Source organism: Microtus pennsylvanicus, chromosome 7, assembly GCF_037038515.1.
Source record: "Microtus pennsylvanicus isolate mMicPen1 chromosome 7, mMicPen1.hap1, whole genome shotgun sequence".
Taxonomy (NCBI): domain Eukaryota; kingdom Metazoa; phylum Chordata; class Mammalia; order Rodentia; family Cricetidae; genus Microtus; species Microtus pennsylvanicus.
Genome location: NC_134585.1, coordinates 111,787,385 through 111,806,564, shown reverse-complemented (window position 1 = coordinate 111,806,564; position 19,180 = coordinate 111,787,385). Strand labels below are relative to the sequence as shown.

The window sequence follows — 19,180 nt, the reverse complement described above, 5'->3', positions numbered from 1 at the left end:
AGCCAATAATCAGCTCTCCTCCATGGCCTCTGCTTTTAGTTTCTGCCTCAAGGTTCCTGCCCTGAGTTCCTGCCCACACTTCACTTCATGATGGACTATGCTTGAGATATATAAGCCTAACAAAGCTCCTTACCCCCACCCCAAGCTGCTTTTAAGTCATAAAGTTTTATCACAGAAATAGAAAGCAAATTAATACAGTAAGCTATTTGATTTGTACAGTTCTGTTTTATGGACTTGTATTAATAACAACTCTAATAATATATAGCAGCTAGTAAAATAATTTTGATTTCCCAGAGTTACTTTGTAGGTTTGCATCCTTTATTCATAATGTTTAATTAATCATTACCTACTAAACTCATAATTCATCTTTCAAGGACAAAATTAATGTTATTCTCTGATAGCTTCTCTTCCATAAAGGCACAAGTGAATTTGTGAATTCCAACAACACTTTATCCCAATGCCAATATATATGATATACTATTTTAGTTAAGATATTGGAACACTTACTATTTATATTAATTCATATGTTCTTGAATAAAAATAAGATGATTCAATATTACATCTTCCATAGAAATCTATGACTAAATAGAATGTTACTAAATACAAAAGTATTAAGGCTTAAAATTAGATTAATTTCATATACTGGTAGTCATATATTGGTAGACTCTATTTTCTGTTGTACATTATCACTATATCAAATAATAGTATGCAGCTTTTCCTCCAAAAAATACCATCTCTAAGATAATCCAACTTTTTAAGCTAAAAGGGTATTCAAAGATCATCTATTTTAAAGTCCATCTAATTTTGAAGGTAAGAAAGCAAATTACTGATAACTTTGTCAACTCACAGTGATATCTTCTTGATTTTTCTTGAGTTCTAGGGCCATATCACTGGCTTCTTGTGCCAATTTTATGTTCTCAAGGGAAAGTTTATCACAGCTTTCAGTTAATTCAGCATTCTTAAGTCTATTTTTAAAAACATATCATACAGAAACAAATATGAAATTTGATGATATATAAGATTTGATTCAAAATAATCTTAAGGGAAAGAAAAGGCAGGCTATACATAATACTGGCCATTAAGTCTTGAAGCAAGATTACAGTCTTATTCTACTTCTTTAAATTTGTTTATTCAAATATATTTAAATTGTTTCTGTATTAACATTTCATTATGTCAAACATTATATTTCCTTGTATATTCCCTACATACATTTTTCTGAAATATAAAGGACACATCATTTTCTTCACATAATTGTTTTACTTCCAATAGTCTATTTCAAACTTCTGAAATTTTGATTAGAACAGTCCTTGAAGCATGAACTATTTGTAACTAAAATGCAATTATTCTTACAAATTTTCCATTTGAAAATTTGAAAGAGAAATTATTACTGCTATTGGCTGAAGTCAGTACCAATTTTAAATAAATGCAATGTAGTGTCTGGTACCACCAAATGATTTTGGGAGTATCTACCACTTCCTCTTATTTGATATTATTGGAAGTTCAGAAAAGAAAATAAAGAGTTTTTCCCTAAGTAATGAGAGATTAAAGAGCAAATATACTAAGAAAAACATAAATTAATACTAAAATATAAATAACTACTCAATTCTTAAGGGGATTTTTAATAAAATGAATATTACCTAGATCTCCTGAAAAAAAAAAACACACAGAAGAATATCAGAAAAATGGAATGGGACTACAAGTAAAGGTCTAGGCTGTATGTTGGCTTGGGAATTATGATGTAATCTAGGCTGGTCTCAGACTTACAACAATCCTCCTTCTTCGGCTTCCCAAGGGTTAGAATTCTATGCATGAGGCATCACACCTAACACTTTACTTACCATTTTCATCTATACCTGAGAAGCAATCAAAAAGGAAAAATAGTGTTTACCACCAACAGGCATTTGAATTTACTTCTTTCTTGGTGATAATTATTAACAAATTAAATTTGCTGAAATCATTCCATTAGATACTTTATTTAGACAATATTAGAGATAAATTTATATATTGAATTTTATCAACGTGAACTTATGAAAACAATTTATCAAAATAAAAAAAAATAATTTCCTTTATATGACAAATACCTCCCCCAAATTAATGTCGGATCCTATGTATCTAGAAATTCCACATTAATTGACTTATCCAACTCAAAATTGAAACTATTCAGGAAAATGTCTGGATTGGACATACAAACTTCTTCCTTGCCATTATTTTCTGAACATAGTAAAACAAACATTTACATAGCATTTACATTATATTCAGTACTGCAAGTAGTATAGAGAAGAGTTAAAACTTCCCCTGTAAGAAGTTATACTTAGTTTATATGCAAATATTCTGCTGATTGCATATAGGAGTTGACTAGCTTCAGATTTGTGTATCTTTGGAGTTTATGAAACCAAAGCTTATAAATACCAAGAGATAACTAAATGCTGATATAAAGTGATTTAACTTTGTTATTAGTCTTTTATATAATGATATAAACTTTCTTAGCAATAAAATAAGTAAACCATTTCTTTTCTGACACAAGATCTCACGACAAAGCCCAGACCTCGAATTCATAATTTTCTTGCTTTAGTTTCCAGAGTGCTAAGATTACATTTGTGCACTGCCATGCCTGGCTTTCATTTTTATCTTTAGGAATAAAACTCAATTTCAAATCCATTGATATAAATAGGAAACTATTTTTATCATAAAGTTTAGGAATTAAACTGTACATAGATAAGTGAAAAACATACTTCTCTTCTTCCAGCTTAGTTTTTACTTCTTCAACCTGTTTTGAATAATACTGATCACTTGTTTTAGTGACAGTTAATTCTACTTCCAAATCATGGACCTCTTTCTGCAAAATAAATATATATATTTATGACAAATGTTCTACCAGATTTTTTCCATATAAAAGATATAATTAGGCTGGGCATGGTGACACAATCCCAGCACTTAGAGGCAGAGACCTGGTCTACGTAGTGAGTTCCAGAAAAGCCAGAGATATAAAGTAAGACACTGTCTCTAAATAAATAAATAATCAAAAAGGAGATGGCTGCTCAAAGTAATCAAGTAATATATTTAGGAAAAATTTGTCAGGATATTAAAAAAATATTTATGATACAGTCTTATTCAGTGCAGGTTGGTCTTGAACTCAATCTATAAATGAGGTTGACCTTAAATTTTTGTTTGTTTGATTTTGTTTTGAGATGGGGTTTCTCTGTATAGCCCTAGCTGTCCTGAAACTCAATTTGTAAACCAGGCTGGCCTCCAAATCAGAGAGATCCACCTGCCTCTGCCACCAGTGTGCTGGGATTAAATGTGTACGCCACTGCCCAGAGACCTTAAATTCTTGGTTCTCCTACCTCTTCTGCCAAAGTACTAGGGTTATAGATAGATACAAATACCATGTCCAGCTAAATATTTTAAATTTAAGTATATAATATGATAATCATTTTAGTTTTTAAAATTAGCAATAACAAATTCAATACAAGTAAACTCTACTGTGATCGCCTAAAGCTCAGACAGAAAATTTTATTCATTTTCATCTACTAAGTAATTAATTCCATTTAAAATTTTATTAGTTTTGCTTATTGTTAATTTGTCTGATTGTTTATTTTTTCTGAGAAGACTCTCACCATATATCCCTGGCTAGCCTGGAACTCTATTCATACCAGGCTAGTTAGTCTCAAACTCACAGAGATCTGCCTGCCTCTACCTATGGAACACTAGGAATGAAAGAATGTGACACTACACCTAGCCTAAAATTTTATATTAGTAAGGGAAACATAGTAGTGAAGTCAGGAAGTGTCTTATAGACTAAGGTGTTCTTACTATTCTAAAAAGTTCCAATTCTTTTACAGGTCTACAAATATACTTTAAATTTAAAGATTAAGTTTAAATATAAGCATTATAAAAATACTGTAAGAATCCAGCATTTAATAGAGCTAAAAATTAAATGTATCAAGAAATACTAAAGACATCAAGAAACAGAATTATCATAAACCATAACATACATAAACTGGATTCTTAAGAACTGACCTTTTTTCTCTCACATTACAATATAAAGGTTCCCTATTTTAAAACTGTCATTAGCATGTTAAATATAACAAGAACACATACTTTTAAAAAGAAATTTGTGAAGAAATCCTTTACAAAACAAATAGCTATGTCATAATCTACTTTATAAATCTATATTCTCTTAACAAAACATTGGAAACAAACATATCCTTAACAAACCTCTCTGGATTGCAAAAGGAGAGCTAGTTCTTGTACTTTTCCTTGTAATTCTTCAGCAAGTTTCTCAACTTGTTTCTTTTCATCTAAAAGTTTTTGGTCTTCTACCTGTTTAAAAACAGTAGGAAAAAAGCATGACTGTTAAACTATAAACATATTGAAAATTACTGAACTTCCCAATAGAAGGAACTACAGTATATTTCCTTGGTTAAAATTGCTTAGGCAGAGAAAACAAAGATGAGCGTGGTGGCACATGCCTTTAATCCCAGCACTTGAGAGACAGAGGCAGGTAGATTAAGGCCAGCCTGGTCTACAAAGTGAGGACCAGGACAGCCAGGGCTGTTACATAGAGAAGCTTAATAAATAATAAATTAATTAATTAATTAATTTGTAGAAAAAGACTGCTCATTCATGTGTTAGTTAAACAGTTCCCGTGTTAAAAAAAAAAAAGAGATTAATAGTCTCTCCCAGTGTTGAATCCTGTTTACTAAAATACTGACTTGCCTACCAAGATGTGTCTACAGGTACAATAGTGTGGCACAACTGTTATGGGGATAACCAACCACTTTCTGATTGAGTAGGAGGCCTGCTCCAAGGAAGGATTTCATGCCTGGTAAGTAAACCTCATGAAAAACCTATGACTAAATTGGGCAGTAGTGGCACATGCCTTTAATCCCAGCATTCAGGAGGCAGAGGCAGGTGGATCTCTGTGAATTCAAGGCCAGCCTGGTCTACAAGAGCTAATTCCAGTACTGACACCAAAGCTATACAGAAAAACCATGTCTCAAAAAACCAAAATAAAATAAATATAAAGAAAAGCCCATGACTAAGGATATCATTGGCCCAAGTAGGGAAGTTACTATTTTTTTGCTATCAAAATGTCTTCTGTTTATACCCATTTTGTGAAAAAAACGTGGACTTAAAAATTGAATCAAAAAATAATTTCCAATTGTTCTCTGCAAGAAGCATACTTAACTGGAAAAGGTAAATGTGAAAAAGCATAAGTTGGCATAGTAAGCAAGTAGAAACTGAAAACAAACTGGGAGAACTATACTAGTATCTGAAAAAGCAGACATCAAGCCAAAACAAATCAGAAGAACTAAATCACTACAAATAAAGGTGACAATCCAACAAGATATAATGATTAGAAATTACTATGCAGCAAACATTGGTGTGCCCAATTTCATAAAACAAAATATACTACACACAAATGGACAGACAGGCCAAAATAAAGTAATAATAAGTGAATGTAACACTCAATTCCATCAGTAAATATATTATCCAGACCAAAAAAAGAAATAGAACTTCATAATTAACTACATTATAGATCAAATGTTTGGTATGGAAAGTCCTTCTGTCTATGTGTTGCTTTTATTGGTTAATGAATAAACCTGTTTCAGCCAGTGGCTTAGCAGAATAGAAGGCTAGGCGGGAAAACTAAACTAAATGCTGGGAGAAAAAAAGGCGAAATGAGTGAGAAGCCATGTAGCTGACACCGGGGATGGACACTTTTGCTGGAGCCTGCTGAGACTTTGCCAGTAGGCCACTACCTCATAGTGATACACAGATTAGTAGAAATGGGTTAATTTAAGATATAAAAACTAGCCAGAAATACACTTCAGCTATTGGCCAAACAGTACTGCAATTAATACAGATTTCTATGGGACTATTTTGAGGTCTGAGAAGCTGGGAACGAACACATGGTCTCCCACAACAAACTGGCACCCAACGTGGGGCTGAGTAATCCATGTAAAACCTGAAAAGGCTTGGAAAGGAATCCTAGACATTGACACACACAACACACACACACAAAATAAAACAGAGTTAAGCATGGCTTTTTGGTAGCAGCATTTTCTCGGGTGGGCTCTGTTTGCTAGAAGCAAGCAAAGGCACGATTCTTTAAAGAGAAGGCTCCTGACTCAGCAATAGCAGCAAAAACTGCAAGGCTCCTTTAAGAAGGCTTCCTGGCTAATCAGCATGAATGGCTCTGACACTTTCAGGAGGTCTGGCTACTGAGCATTTAAATGGCGTCTTTGAGCAGAGTGCTACAACTTGCTTAATGGTAACACAGACTTGCTGTGACCTGACTCTGGATCTGGAGCACAAAGAATGGCTCCAAGAGGCAGTGAATATGCCTCTGCCATGTTGAACTGGGCACAGCAACTAGGCAGGGCCATTTTGGACCTAGCCATGCCCACTTAGGATTTAAAAAAAAAGAAAGATCGTTTCTTGTCAGAAAATAACTATAGATATACAATAAGAGATTCTGATTTAAAAAAAAAAGACCTCTAAAAGGGTCACAGTGTTGAATAAAAGTACGTAAGCTTGGGAAAGAGTATAGAGAGTTATAAAAAAGAAGTAAATCGTTTTAAAAAATAAAACAAGGTCTTTAAAGAGACAGAGTACAGACTGTCATAGAGTAAAAGGAATAAAGAAAAACAAGCCATATAAAGATGGAAAATACAGAGTCTGGATTATGTATATTATTGTTTTCTTTGAATTTTTTGACTGTGAATGGGCTAAGTACAGAGAAACATTTCACTGTACAGACTACTAAGCTAAACCAACATATATGTTTTAGAGGTATCTTGACTCTGAAATTTGGATCTAAGGATGTGTTGCTTTGGAGAAAGGGTACTTCTTTTGTTCCACAATGCATGAGAACCTGTGGAATCCTTCCAGACCAATGTGGTTTTATGGACCAAGACCCTCCCAAAGGTCGCCGTGAACACCCCCAAAAATGACTTCACCCAACAAAAACCAGAAATCAGTTTGGAAAGAACTACACCCAAATTCTCAAATATTGTTTATAAATGTTTGTTTACATTTAAAGAGGGCTATGCTATAAAGAGGAATACTTTGCATTGGTATGGATCCTGGTCTATTGATACAAATTTAAGGTCAATTTTGTTTTACTGTGAATATGTATTTCTGCTCTTGATTAAGGTATTGTGTTTGTGCAACACATTTTAAAATGTAATATAAAATTAAGAAATACAGGTTAATAGTCATCTATAATAATTAAGCTTGTAGCCATGTTAGTTAGGTTTTCTAGATATATAGAGATATATTTCAGTTAGATACTCTTCAAACCTTTCAAAGACTTACAGAATATGGCACTTAAAATGTTTTAAAAGCTTAAGACTTTTTATGACAATGAGATACATCTGTTTCTGGCAGCACCAATCTACTTCAAGAGGATGATGGGCATTGAAAAAGCTCCTTATGCAATTTGTTAGCCATTTGGGCAAGAAACTGCTCTTGCCTGGACTGTTTGATGTTATGCTGTATAAACTGGACATTCAGGACCCACAGGAAAATGACTACTGATTTTGTCTAAAGAAGATGAGACAATCCTTAAGGGTTCCTGCTTCATGAAAGAGTCTGCTAGACATTCTGCAGGACACAGAAGACTGTGACTGACAAACTGTCAATATAGATGGAACTATCTTTGAAATTTCCTGCTTCATGGAAAAGTCTGCCAGATACTATGGGCCTGTAGGCTGAAGATGAATGCCCCAATGTTACAGGAGAACTTTGGGTGACTGTCCAGGCAGTGAGATGTCTCTGTCAATTCTAGAATTTTGGAAGTTTCTTATAATGCACTTCCTGTTTACTTAGGTAATAATTCCTTTTGCAGTCTTTGATGCAGTTGAAAAATATAGTTTTCCTTAGCTATAATAAAAGATAAAGTAGATATAAATATTGTAACTGTAATTCCTGCTTGATACCTGTTTTGTTATATATAATTTTACTATGTTAAAGTTAAAACCTTCCTTTTTATTTAAAAAGAAAAGGGAAAATGGTATGGAAGTCCTTCTGTCTATGTGTTGTTTTTATTGGTTAATGAATAAATCTGTTTCAGCCAGTGGCTTAGCAGAATAAAGATAGGCCAGAAAACTAAAATGAATGTTGGAAGAAAGAAGGCAGAGTGAGTGAGAAGCCACATAGCTGCCACTGGGGACAGAGGCCTTCTTCACTGAAGCCCCCTGAGACTTTGCCAGTAGGTGATACACAAATTAATAGAAATGGGTTAATTTAAGATATAAAAATTAGCCAGAAATTTGCTTAAGCTATTGGCCAAACAGAATTGCAATTAATACAGATTTCTGTGTGATTATTTCAGAAGGCTGGAAAATGCACAAGCAGCCTCCCCCAACAACTGTTAATATATATTTACAGAATATCCCACCCAATGGCTGTTAAATATACATTCTTCTAAGCAGTCTACAAACATTTTATAAATCCAATATTATCTTATTACCAAGACGTGAAAAGGAGACAACAAAAAGATACTATAGACCAATATATTTAATAAGTTCAAAACTTCAATAAAATACTGGCAAATCAAATTCATACCATATTAAGAAGATCATTCACCATAATCAACTTGGTTTCATTCCAGGAATGCAAGAATGGTTCAATATATGCAAATCAATAAAAGTAATATAGCACATAAAAAGAATCAAGGATAAAAATCACATGATCATTTCAATAGACACAGAAAAGGCCTTTAATAAAATTAAACATCCATTCATGATAACATCTCTGAATAAATTAAGATAGAAAAATAATACCTTAGTGTAGCAAACCTATATTTAACAAACCCATAGCCAGTATCAACTGAAAAAAGAAAAACTGAAAACAGCTTCAGTAAGGTCTAGGATAAGACATGTGTGTGTCCACTGTTCACTAGGTCTTTATAGCATAGAATAGTATGCATATTTGCTCTTATTTTAAGTATGATAGCAACATGTTTAAATAATATAAACATTCTGGTCATGATCGTTAATAAAAGCCTATAAAAATAGATACAGGTAAGATTGAAGCTTTATTCAAAAACAAATACAAAATTTTTATATTTTAGCAGAAAATTTGGTATGAAATATTTAGTTTTAAAATCTAGGCCAGCAATTTCAAAATTACTTTTAAAGTAATTGCTAAATATTAATAAGAAAGAATATATACCTACCAATACTATTTTCAATTCTTCCAGTTTCATTTCTTTGTCATTTTTAGATTTAGTCATCTCATCTAAAATAAACAAAATAAAATGTATTCATCACTGGATTAGAAGGTAGGAAAGAGAAGAAATAAGAATAATGCCATTTGAAAAGAAGATTCAATCCATATATGGCAACATTATTGGGCCAAGAACCAATGAATAGACTGAATATAGGACCTACAAACTACTATGGTGCTAAATAAACACACACACCCCTAAAAAAAGAGATAGGTTAATGAAAGTTACAGGGAGTCTAAACCAACTATGCAAAAGTAATAATGGATAAATACTAACAGTCATCTTTCTAGGTTAATTTATAGACAAATGAATCCAACATTCATGAAGTAAAATAAGCAATGTATCTACATAAAATAACTTGGACTGGTACCAGTGTGTACCTTTACTTCCAACTCATTACTCTTTGAATCTGTTTGGCTTCTCTTCAAATTTAAAAGAACTGTTCTTCTCTCAAGCTAGTTCTGACCACTGTTCTTTGAACTTCAACATGTCCACTAGTTCTGTGACTTTATCTGCTCCAAAACATACCAAGTCTGAGCAGAGAAATCCTTATTTTCTCCTATCCCACAAGCACCCCATATGAATATAAAAACAAAGACATCTGATTAACCTCTCTATTGTCTCAAGCTACTGATTATTCATGTTATTTTTCAAATTCCTGCTTGCTAACTACATATTTGACTCCATGTAAAACTAGTAACTTTCTCCATGATGTTAATAAAATTATGATCTTGAAACCAACAATAAGCACGTTGTGATGCCATTCTCAGTCTTATTCATTGTGTGGCTGAGTCATATTTGATACTATGAAACACTCTCTACTGTTTTCCCCCTTCATTTACCAAGACCTTGAATTATTCGTATTTCCTCTTTAATTCCTATTCCTATTTTGTTGCTTTTACATCCTTGCTACCAGAAAAATATTGCTTTACAGTGCTTGCCTCTACTTCTGTGAATACAATATTAATTTTAAAACAACCTTTCAGCACAACCTTCCTACTTTTTTACTTTAGTTTGCTTTCTTTCTTTTTTTTGAGACAGGGTTTCTCTGTGTGTATGGAGCCAAGCCAGTCCTGGAACTTGCTCTGTAGACCATGCTGGCCTCGAACTCACAGAGATCTGGTGCCTCTGCCTCCCGAGTGCTGGGATTAAAGGCATGCACCACCACTGCCCAGCTGAAATCATATTCCTTTTAAATGATCTGTACTGGTCCTTTTGCTATAAGCAAGGATTTTAGAGTACTGTATACCATAGTGGACTTAAGTGGAAGACTAGAGAGGAAAGAAACTTTTTACATTTTTAACTTCCTACAGTCTCCTAGTAATTTCCAGATGTCACAAAAACTGTATCTGACATATTATTTTTGTTCATTGTTAAATAGTTTTAATTGTTGGAAATATAATAGAACTACTGAATGTTTCTCAGATTTCTCTTTGTTTAGAAAATAAATACTTGCAATAGCTTCCCACAGATCAATAAAACAGGAAATGTCAATATAGACGCTAAAGGAGAAACTTGTCACATGCAAAGCTTATTTAACACGAAAGTTTCATTTTACGTAAAATATATCTTATTTTTTAATTTGAGGACTAGTTTAAGACAATGATCTGAACATGACTCTACTATCTTACCTCAATTCCATATAATTAGAAAAAAGAGACAAGAAATAAAAAAATTATATATATAATGAAGATTACCAAAAAAAAGATGAACTAAAGAAAGAAGAAAAATGCAGACTATTTGCAAAGATTTCTGGCTTTAAAGACTATATTATTAACCCAAAAATATAATGTGGGGTCCTTAAGTAATTTTTAATTTTCACTCCCCTACATAGATTTTCAACAATCTATCATCCTCTACAAATATCCAAAACCTCTCTATATTTTAAAAATTTTATTCTTAACATCTAACTCTTCAAAAATGCCTTTCCTAACTCTGTTGCTTCCTTTTGGTATTAACATTCAATAAGAAATCTGGGCATTTACCTCAAATATATAGATATGTAAAAATATAAATATGTATTTATATTTTATATAAAACTGTAATATAAGTATTATTATATTGTTCACCATAAATATAACAAAAATAGTTCTTATATTTTCACTTCTTACTCTATCATAATTTTGCTCACTCTTCATTCTGGATACTATTACCCTAAAGGTTATATGTGTTTAACCTTCCTCTCAAGATTTCTCAAGGACATGGTTTTTTACTTTCAATTCCCACAAAACACAAAGTGCTGTTTCACAATTCTCAAATTCCTTATCCAAACTTCTCATAATACTACTCTGGTATGAGAAATATTGAAATTATAATGTAATAGTCACTTACTGGTAAACTGGATCACTATAAATAAGCATTAAAGATATTTTAAGTACTAAAATTATTCCTTAATCTACAACATTCAACAATTCTAAGGCAAGCAGGTAAGTGTAATGATTTAAAAATAATTTCATGTTCTGAAGGAATTTTTGAAGTAGATAAAAAAATTGTCTTTAATCTTTATATTTGGGTTTTGGTTGGTTGGTTGGTTGGTCTTTTTTGACAGGGTCTCTCTACATAACTCTAGCTGTCCTGGAACGTACAATGTATATCAGGCTGCTTCTGAACTTACAGAGGTTCACCTGCCCCTGCCTCTCAAGTGCTGGGGATTTAAAGGTATGTGCCACCATCAAACAATTATGCTATGAAGCAAAATTATGAATAAAATTATTTGGACATTACAATGTTGGAATAATCAAACATTAATCTACAGTGGAAAATTAAGCATTGCAAAAGGAAAAGCATGGTTAAAAATTTCAACCAAACCTGATAGGATAGGATAGATATTTTTGTCAGTGGTGCAAACACTGAAAAGGTACTCATGCTCTAGTAAACACACTGTCACACCTACACTCCTATGAACACTATAGTGAAACTGTGTCTCTCTGTCTCTCTGTCTGTCTCTCTCTCTCTCTCTCTCTCTTTCTCTCTCTCTCTCTCTCTCTCTCTCTCACACACACACACACACACCATGAAACTAGAAACAGGTCTAGTTGGGAAGAATAAAAAGATTATCAATGGGGCTGGAGAGATGGCTCAGAGGTTAAGAGCACTGCCTGCTCTTCCAAAGGTCCTGAGTTCAATTCCCAGCAACCACATGGTGGCTCACAACCATCTGTAAAGGGGTCTGGTGCCCTCTTCTGGCCTGCAGGCATACACACAAACAGAATATTGTATACACAATAAATAAATATTTTTAAAAAAAGATTATCAAGTACAGGAAGGGCACGAGCAAAGGTAAATACAATCAAAACTTACAACGTATGAAAATATCATGTATAATTAATACATGCTTAAAAAAATACTGTTTAGAAAGGGACTCAACCAAAGAAATGAACTACTTATGAAATGTCAACTATTTCAAATTACTAGTCAATATTACTTGTAATTATTTTAATTGTAGAAGTAATTCAACTAATAATACAAACATTCAAACTAATAGTAAGCTTTATAGAAAATTATAAAAATAATCTAGACAAATTCAGGAATATTAATCTATTAAAAATACTTTTTAATTGAAATTGAAAAAACTTGGTTTTTTTCCCTTTTAACTACATTTGCAGAGAGGCTAAAAAATATGAAACCTAGACTTACAACTTTATTCACAAAATTATAGAATTGCTTTGTCAGTGTAAGTTGTTGAATATCAATGATACTATATAATAATATAGAATTATTGTTTTCCTAAAAATATTTCATAACCAAATACTACTAAGAAATGAAGTCTACAAAATCCAGACATGAGCCAGGTGTGATTATACAGACTTGTAATCCCAGCATTAGAGAGGCAGAGGCAGGAAGACTGCTGGAAGTTCAAGACTAGCTGGTCTACATAGAGAATGCTAGGCCAGTTGGAGCTAAATAGCAAGACTGTCAAGAAACAAACAAATAAATAAACAAATCCAGGCAGTGGTACATTCCTGTAACCCTAGTATTCATGAGGCTGGGGCAAAAGGATCAAGAATGCAAGAAGAGTTTGAACTATGAAGTATGATCCTGCCTCAAAAGCTGTTTCTTCAATTGAAATGTAAGACATTTCCCTAAGGAGTATTCAGGACTTTGAATCCTAAAGTAAGGAGAATACAAATATCTCAGGTTTCTAGACATAGATAAACTATATAAATTTAAGTTTTCTTAAAATTTAAATACCCTATATTCAATTATAATTTTCCCCTAATTATAACTTTCCCCTAATTTTTATATTTATTTTTATTTTATATGCAGGAATATTTTGTCTTACAATTATGAACATCATATGGGGCAAGCATATCTAGGTCCTCTGCAAGAGCAGTTAAGTGCTTTCAGCTGCTTGTTAACAGCTTAACAAATTTAACAAAAAACCCCAATTTTGTTTTTATAATTAGTTATTAATGTTATCAAAGTACACTATTGTCTAAATCTTACCCAGTTCACTTGATTTCTTCTGAAGCTCCATGATAAGTAGTTTCAGTTGATCTTCATTTTTTTCCAATCTTATGAGATATATTATTTTAAAGATTAAATTATTATTTAGTCAGAACTCATCTAATAACAAAACTGGCACAATGCAACAACTGATACATCTAACATAGATTTATTCAGTTATTGGACATTATTGAGTATTAATCTGCATAAAACAACTTAACATAAAAATTATAATAAATACTTAATTGTATAATAAGTGTATCTATCTAAAACCTTAAGGCTGATAATTTGTATCTTAATTGTAGATTGGTAGTGGCACATGTCTTTAATCCCAGCACTTGGGAGGCAGAGACAAGTGAATCTCTGAGTTCAAGGCCAGGTTGGTCTAGAGTTCCAGGACAGCCAGGGCTACATAGAGAAAATCTGTCTCAAAAAACAAAAACAAAATTTTTAAAAGTTATCTTAACTACTGATGATAATCAAACTTATGCATTAGTGGATATGTGATTATATTAAATGCATATTTACTATACTAGATTCTTCCTTTAAAAATACAAATAAAAGAACATGTATTGTTTTATTGGTTTCTCTGATCTTCTGTTTCTCTAACCACAAAACTAAGGTAACTGCTAGGTTAGTGAGATGACTCAACAGATAACGTGGGCTTTCTACCAAGCCTAACAACCTACATTCAATGCCTAGGAGAGCACCTACCCCTACATGTTGTCCTCTGATCGCCACACACAGGCATATACACACACATACACACACACACACATATATATACATATATATGTATACATACATACATACACAAATAAACAAATGTAGTAAATTAGGGGCTGGAAAGATAGCTCAATGTTTTAAGAGCACTGACTGCTCTTTCAGAGAACCAGAGTTTGATTCTCTGTACCCTCATATGGGTTCAGAACTGTTTATAACATACATGTAGGCAAATCAACCCACATACATACAATTTTTTTTAAATTAATGTAGTAAATAAAGAAATTTACTAAAGTAATTGGAAATGATAGGTCTATAGCAATTCACAATTTTACTATTTGAAAATTGCCTTGAAGGTTAATCAGAAATATATAACAGAAGAGTTTAAAAAAAAGCTACATTTTCTATTCACTATGTACAGTAGCAAAGAAAATTTAAGCAGACCTAAGATATAAATTGGTAGAGAAATTCATCCCTCTGCTGTACCAAGTCTAAGCATTGTGCTAACAGGACAAAAATAATTACCTAGGCTCAACATACTTTTATATAAAAATTGCATAAAACGAAGAAGAGTTGCTAATATTCTAATTTTAAATAAAATACTATTTAGTATTTAAAGCAAATGAATAATTTATATCATATGAAATAATATTTGCTCTATCCAAAGATAGTTACTAAATTTATACATTGCAAGTAAGGTTACAGCCGCCAGTAAAAAGAAAATTTTCAACCTGGACATTATTTCTATGAGGCTAATCTACATGCAGGGTTTCTCAACCTGTGAGTCACAACCACTTTGAAAACCCTCTAACTCCTAAATAATTATTATTATAATTCATAACAGTAGCGAAATTATAGTTATGAAGTAGCAACAAAAATAAATTTATGGTTGAGGTCACCAGAACATGCCAAACTGTATTAAAGGATGACAGCATTAGGAAGGTTGAGAACCACTGATCCACAGTATTAGTAAATATGTCCTATCACTCTACCAACACTTAAGGACTTATCTATACTTGACCCCACTGTAAAGCATGCATGGGAACTATTCCACAAAATGCCTGACTTTAAATAGTACTTAATATTAAATCACTTTTATGTCTTTACTTATTTGTTTAAAATAAGAAATATTTCACCTTTGCTGTTCTGTTCTCAATAATTCCTCCAAGTTGCATATAGTAGCTTTAAGTTCAGTAACCACAAATGAGTGATCAGTTTTAGCTTTATTAAATTCTTCCATTTGAGCTTCTTTTTCTTCAGTGAACTGATAAATTGTTTTCGTTGCTATCTGCAAATCTTCTTCTAAAACCTTCTGAGTGCTCTAAGTGAAATAAAGCACAAAACAAAAAGAATAATGCAAAGGCATAAAAAGGCTTTAAGTTATCTGCTTCTATAAATTGGTTTGCCTTCTTGCCCTCCTTTCCACTGTCCCTCCTTGGACTAACCCACCCACTATGATATTTTACTCACCATTATCAATAGTTCTGATCCCTCCACAGAGTTTTCCCAGACAGGTTAGCCCATACTCTCCATTCTTCTTTTTTTTTAATTTATTTATTTATTAAAGATTTCTGTCTCTTCCCCACCACCGCCTCCCATTTCCCTCCGCCTCCCCAGATCAAGTCCCCCTCCCTCGTCAGTCCAAAGAACAATCAGGGTTCCCTGCCCTGTGGGAAGTCCAAGGACCACCCACCTCCATCCAGGTCTAGTAAGGCATCCAAACTGCCTGGGCTCCCACAAAGCCAGTACCAGCAGTAGGATCAAAAACCCATTGTCATTGTTCTTGAGTTCTCAGTAGTCCTCATTGTCTGCTTCTTAGAAGTGTTTTGACAATTTATTAGCCTGAGTCATGCTATTGGTACTTAGATATTTTTAACCAATGCCTTTTATTAAAAGCATTTATAGGGTAGGATTGTGTCTTTTCTATTTGAATTTCTGAGTGGTTATACATTTTAGTCATATCCAATAAAAATTTGTTAAATGATTGTGTGACATACACTAGTTTTTAAATCATACCATACTTCTTTGCAATGACATTTTAATATCTTCAAGTTCTGATGCTAAATGACTCTTCTTTTCATTTAATTCTTTTAAGTTTTCATCTTGTAATTCTAAAAGATAAATTATAGATAGGCATTATTTGACAGAAAATGGCTTTCAAGGAAACTAATTGCTATAGCAATTATTCCTTTTCCTCTACTAGAAAATAGTACAAAATAAGAACAATTAAATATACACACTAAATTTGTTAAGATTATTTTCCTCAAAACCTCAAAAATGAACATTTTTAACCTTTTTCAGTATCCACATTTACAATTACAATAGAATAAAAAAGACATATAACCCAGTTTTAACAAGAAGACTAATAGACTATTATTTTTGTTTGTACACTACTGTCAAGGAGTCAAGTGGCTTATACAGATCATGTCCTATTTCGTTTGTTATTACAAAATGTTTTAGAGTCAGGTATAATGAATGCAAGTCTACAATACCAGGTACTTGGGAAGCTGAGGCAGAAGGATTAGAAGTTGGAAGAAAACCTAGGCAATTTGGCAAGCTCATATCTAAAAATAACTGAGTTATCCCATGATCCTTCTCAAAAAAAAAGGTTTGAAAATAAAAAGCATTTTGTCTATTGTGGAGGATACCAAAGCTCTATGTGTTCACAAATATCACAACTAATAGGGAGCATGCAAAAACCCAAGATCAGGTAGTCTTCAAAGATATAGTTTGAAGTCTTCAAGGTTTTGAAGGAAAGGATTTTTTTTCTTATTATAACACAAGATAAGGTTGACGAGGTCCTTTTGGGGTCCAGCCCTAAGGTCCTCTCAGGGTTCAGAAGGGAAACAGTAGCCAGAGAAGAACTTGGGATATCTAAGAGCCAAAGAATCTCTCACTCTGTGCTTTTTAAATCAGTTTCTTTATTGTTCTGTCTTAATTATAATTCTCCTGTCCTATTTCTAATTCCTCCTGGCTTCTCCTTTTCTCCTCTATTCTAAAAACTCTTCTCATTACAGAAGCCTTAAAGCAATAAAAATTTTAGAAGAGTTACCTCTCATTGGTCAAAAGCACATTCCTAGGGTAAGCAATTAAGAGCTGAGCCATTGCCATGGCAACCCAAGGATCCAAGGTTAGAGGAGTGAGACCACCTTGGTAAGAGAATGGAGTAAGGGTGTGTCCAGTAAGATAAGCTTTGAGACGTGGGTCTTTGGTTAACAGACTTGGCAAGCAAAGAATTGGTATATTTTTCTTAGGGTGCTTTGTGTCCAAGCTTGGTTGGACATCTGCAGCTCTGACCTTGTGCACAGCTATAAAGTTTTAAACTTATGATCTATTTAAAAAAGCCTTTAGTCTAGATTGAATTTGCCTGATTGAAAGTGAGCTAATTGTGTGCAGTTAGTCTAAGCAAAAGAATAAGGCGGACTTTTAAGTGTTCACAGTCCCTGTGGGACAAAGAGATCCAGTTATGAAGCATATTCCAATATATAGAACAGCATAAAATAACAGAACGTGTAAACTCAAGACACCCAAGACCAGTCAGAAACAAGCATGTGGTCACACACATTTTCATCCATACACACAAAATAGATAGAACTTTGTTAAACAAAGTTTAAAAGGCGAACAGAACTTTTCCAGGGGAAACCATGTCAGATGACCATCTTAAAAACCCTGAAATACGAGTTTACAGTATAAAGTAGCATGTAAGAAACCATTAGAACAAAAGGCATTTCCTGGATGTGGTGGAGGCGGTGGTGCCACGCTTGTTTCTGACTGGTCTTGGGTGTCTGAGTTTACATGTTCTGTGTGTCTTGATAATAACTAGCTGCCTGGGCTCAGAATTTGCCTCTGGACGTTGCTGAATCTAATGTGATGACAGAGAAAGTTATTTTATGCTGTTCTATGTTATTATAAAGAAAAAACTGTTAAGAAATTCGGTATGGTAAAAATCTGTAACAAAAGTTAACTTAGAACTAATAACTCCAAACTACAATTGCTCCAAGAACTGTAAAGGAAAAAAAGAACTGAAGAATAAGAGTATGATGGATGACTAGTGACTATGGCATTATAATCATTATATATAAAACTTTATTGCCAGATTATTTAAAAATAGATACTATGGTATTCCAAATTGTCATAATCATAAGTCTGCCTTTAGGCATGCATCAAAACTAAATGTATACTATTCTATTCTAAGCCAAAACTACTCTTAAACTCTCTGAGACTCTCAGATGATGCAAATAAATTTCTTATAAAAAATATACTTCAAGGGGCTGGAGAGATGGCTCAGTGGTTAAGAGCATTGCCTGCTCTTCCAAAGGTCCTGAGTTCAATTCCCAGCAACCACATGGTGGCTCACAACCATCTGTAATGAGGTCTGGTGCCCTCTTCTGGCCAGCAGACATACACACAGACAGAATGTTGTGTACATAATAAATAAATAAAAAATATATATATATACTTCAAGTTGGATGGTGGTGGTGCACGCCTTTAATCCCAGCACTCGGGAGGCAGAGGCAGTCTCCGTGAGTTTGAGGCCAGCCTGGTCTACATAGAGCTAGTTCCAGAACAGGCACCAAAAACTACAGAGAAACCCTGTCTCGAAAAAATAAATAAATAAATAAATAAATAAATAAATACTTCAAATTAAGTCAGATGTGGTAACAAACACGTCTAATCTCCAGAAGCAAAGACAAGACTGCCACAAAGTCAAAGCCAGTCTGTCCTATATGGTAAGTTCCAAGACAGACATGGCTACATGGCAAGACTGTATCA

General features: G+C 33.2%; 1 protein-coding gene across 1 annotated transcript in view; it reads right to left on the bottom strand.

Moving 5' to 3' along the window:
- Nucleotides 1-19,180, bottom strand: part of Sycp1 (synaptonemal complex protein 1) — an 85,160-nt gene that overhangs the window by 41,614 nt on the left and 24,366 nt on the right. The window contains exons 12-18 of the mRNA XM_075979038.1: nucleotides 16,424-16,518; nucleotides 15,544-15,728; nucleotides 13,685-13,752; nucleotides 9,188-9,249; nucleotides 4,219-4,323; nucleotides 2,733-2,836; nucleotides 848-965 (exon numbers count right to left, since the gene is read on the bottom strand). Coding sequence (XP_075835153.1) covers nucleotides 848-965; nucleotides 2,733-2,836; nucleotides 4,219-4,323; nucleotides 9,188-9,249; nucleotides 13,685-13,752; nucleotides 15,544-15,728; nucleotides 16,424-16,518 — 737 coding nt within the window. The remainder of the gene's footprint in view (nucleotides 1-847; nucleotides 966-2,732; nucleotides 2,837-4,218; nucleotides 4,324-9,187; nucleotides 9,250-13,684; nucleotides 13,753-15,543; nucleotides 15,729-16,423; nucleotides 16,519-19,180) is intronic.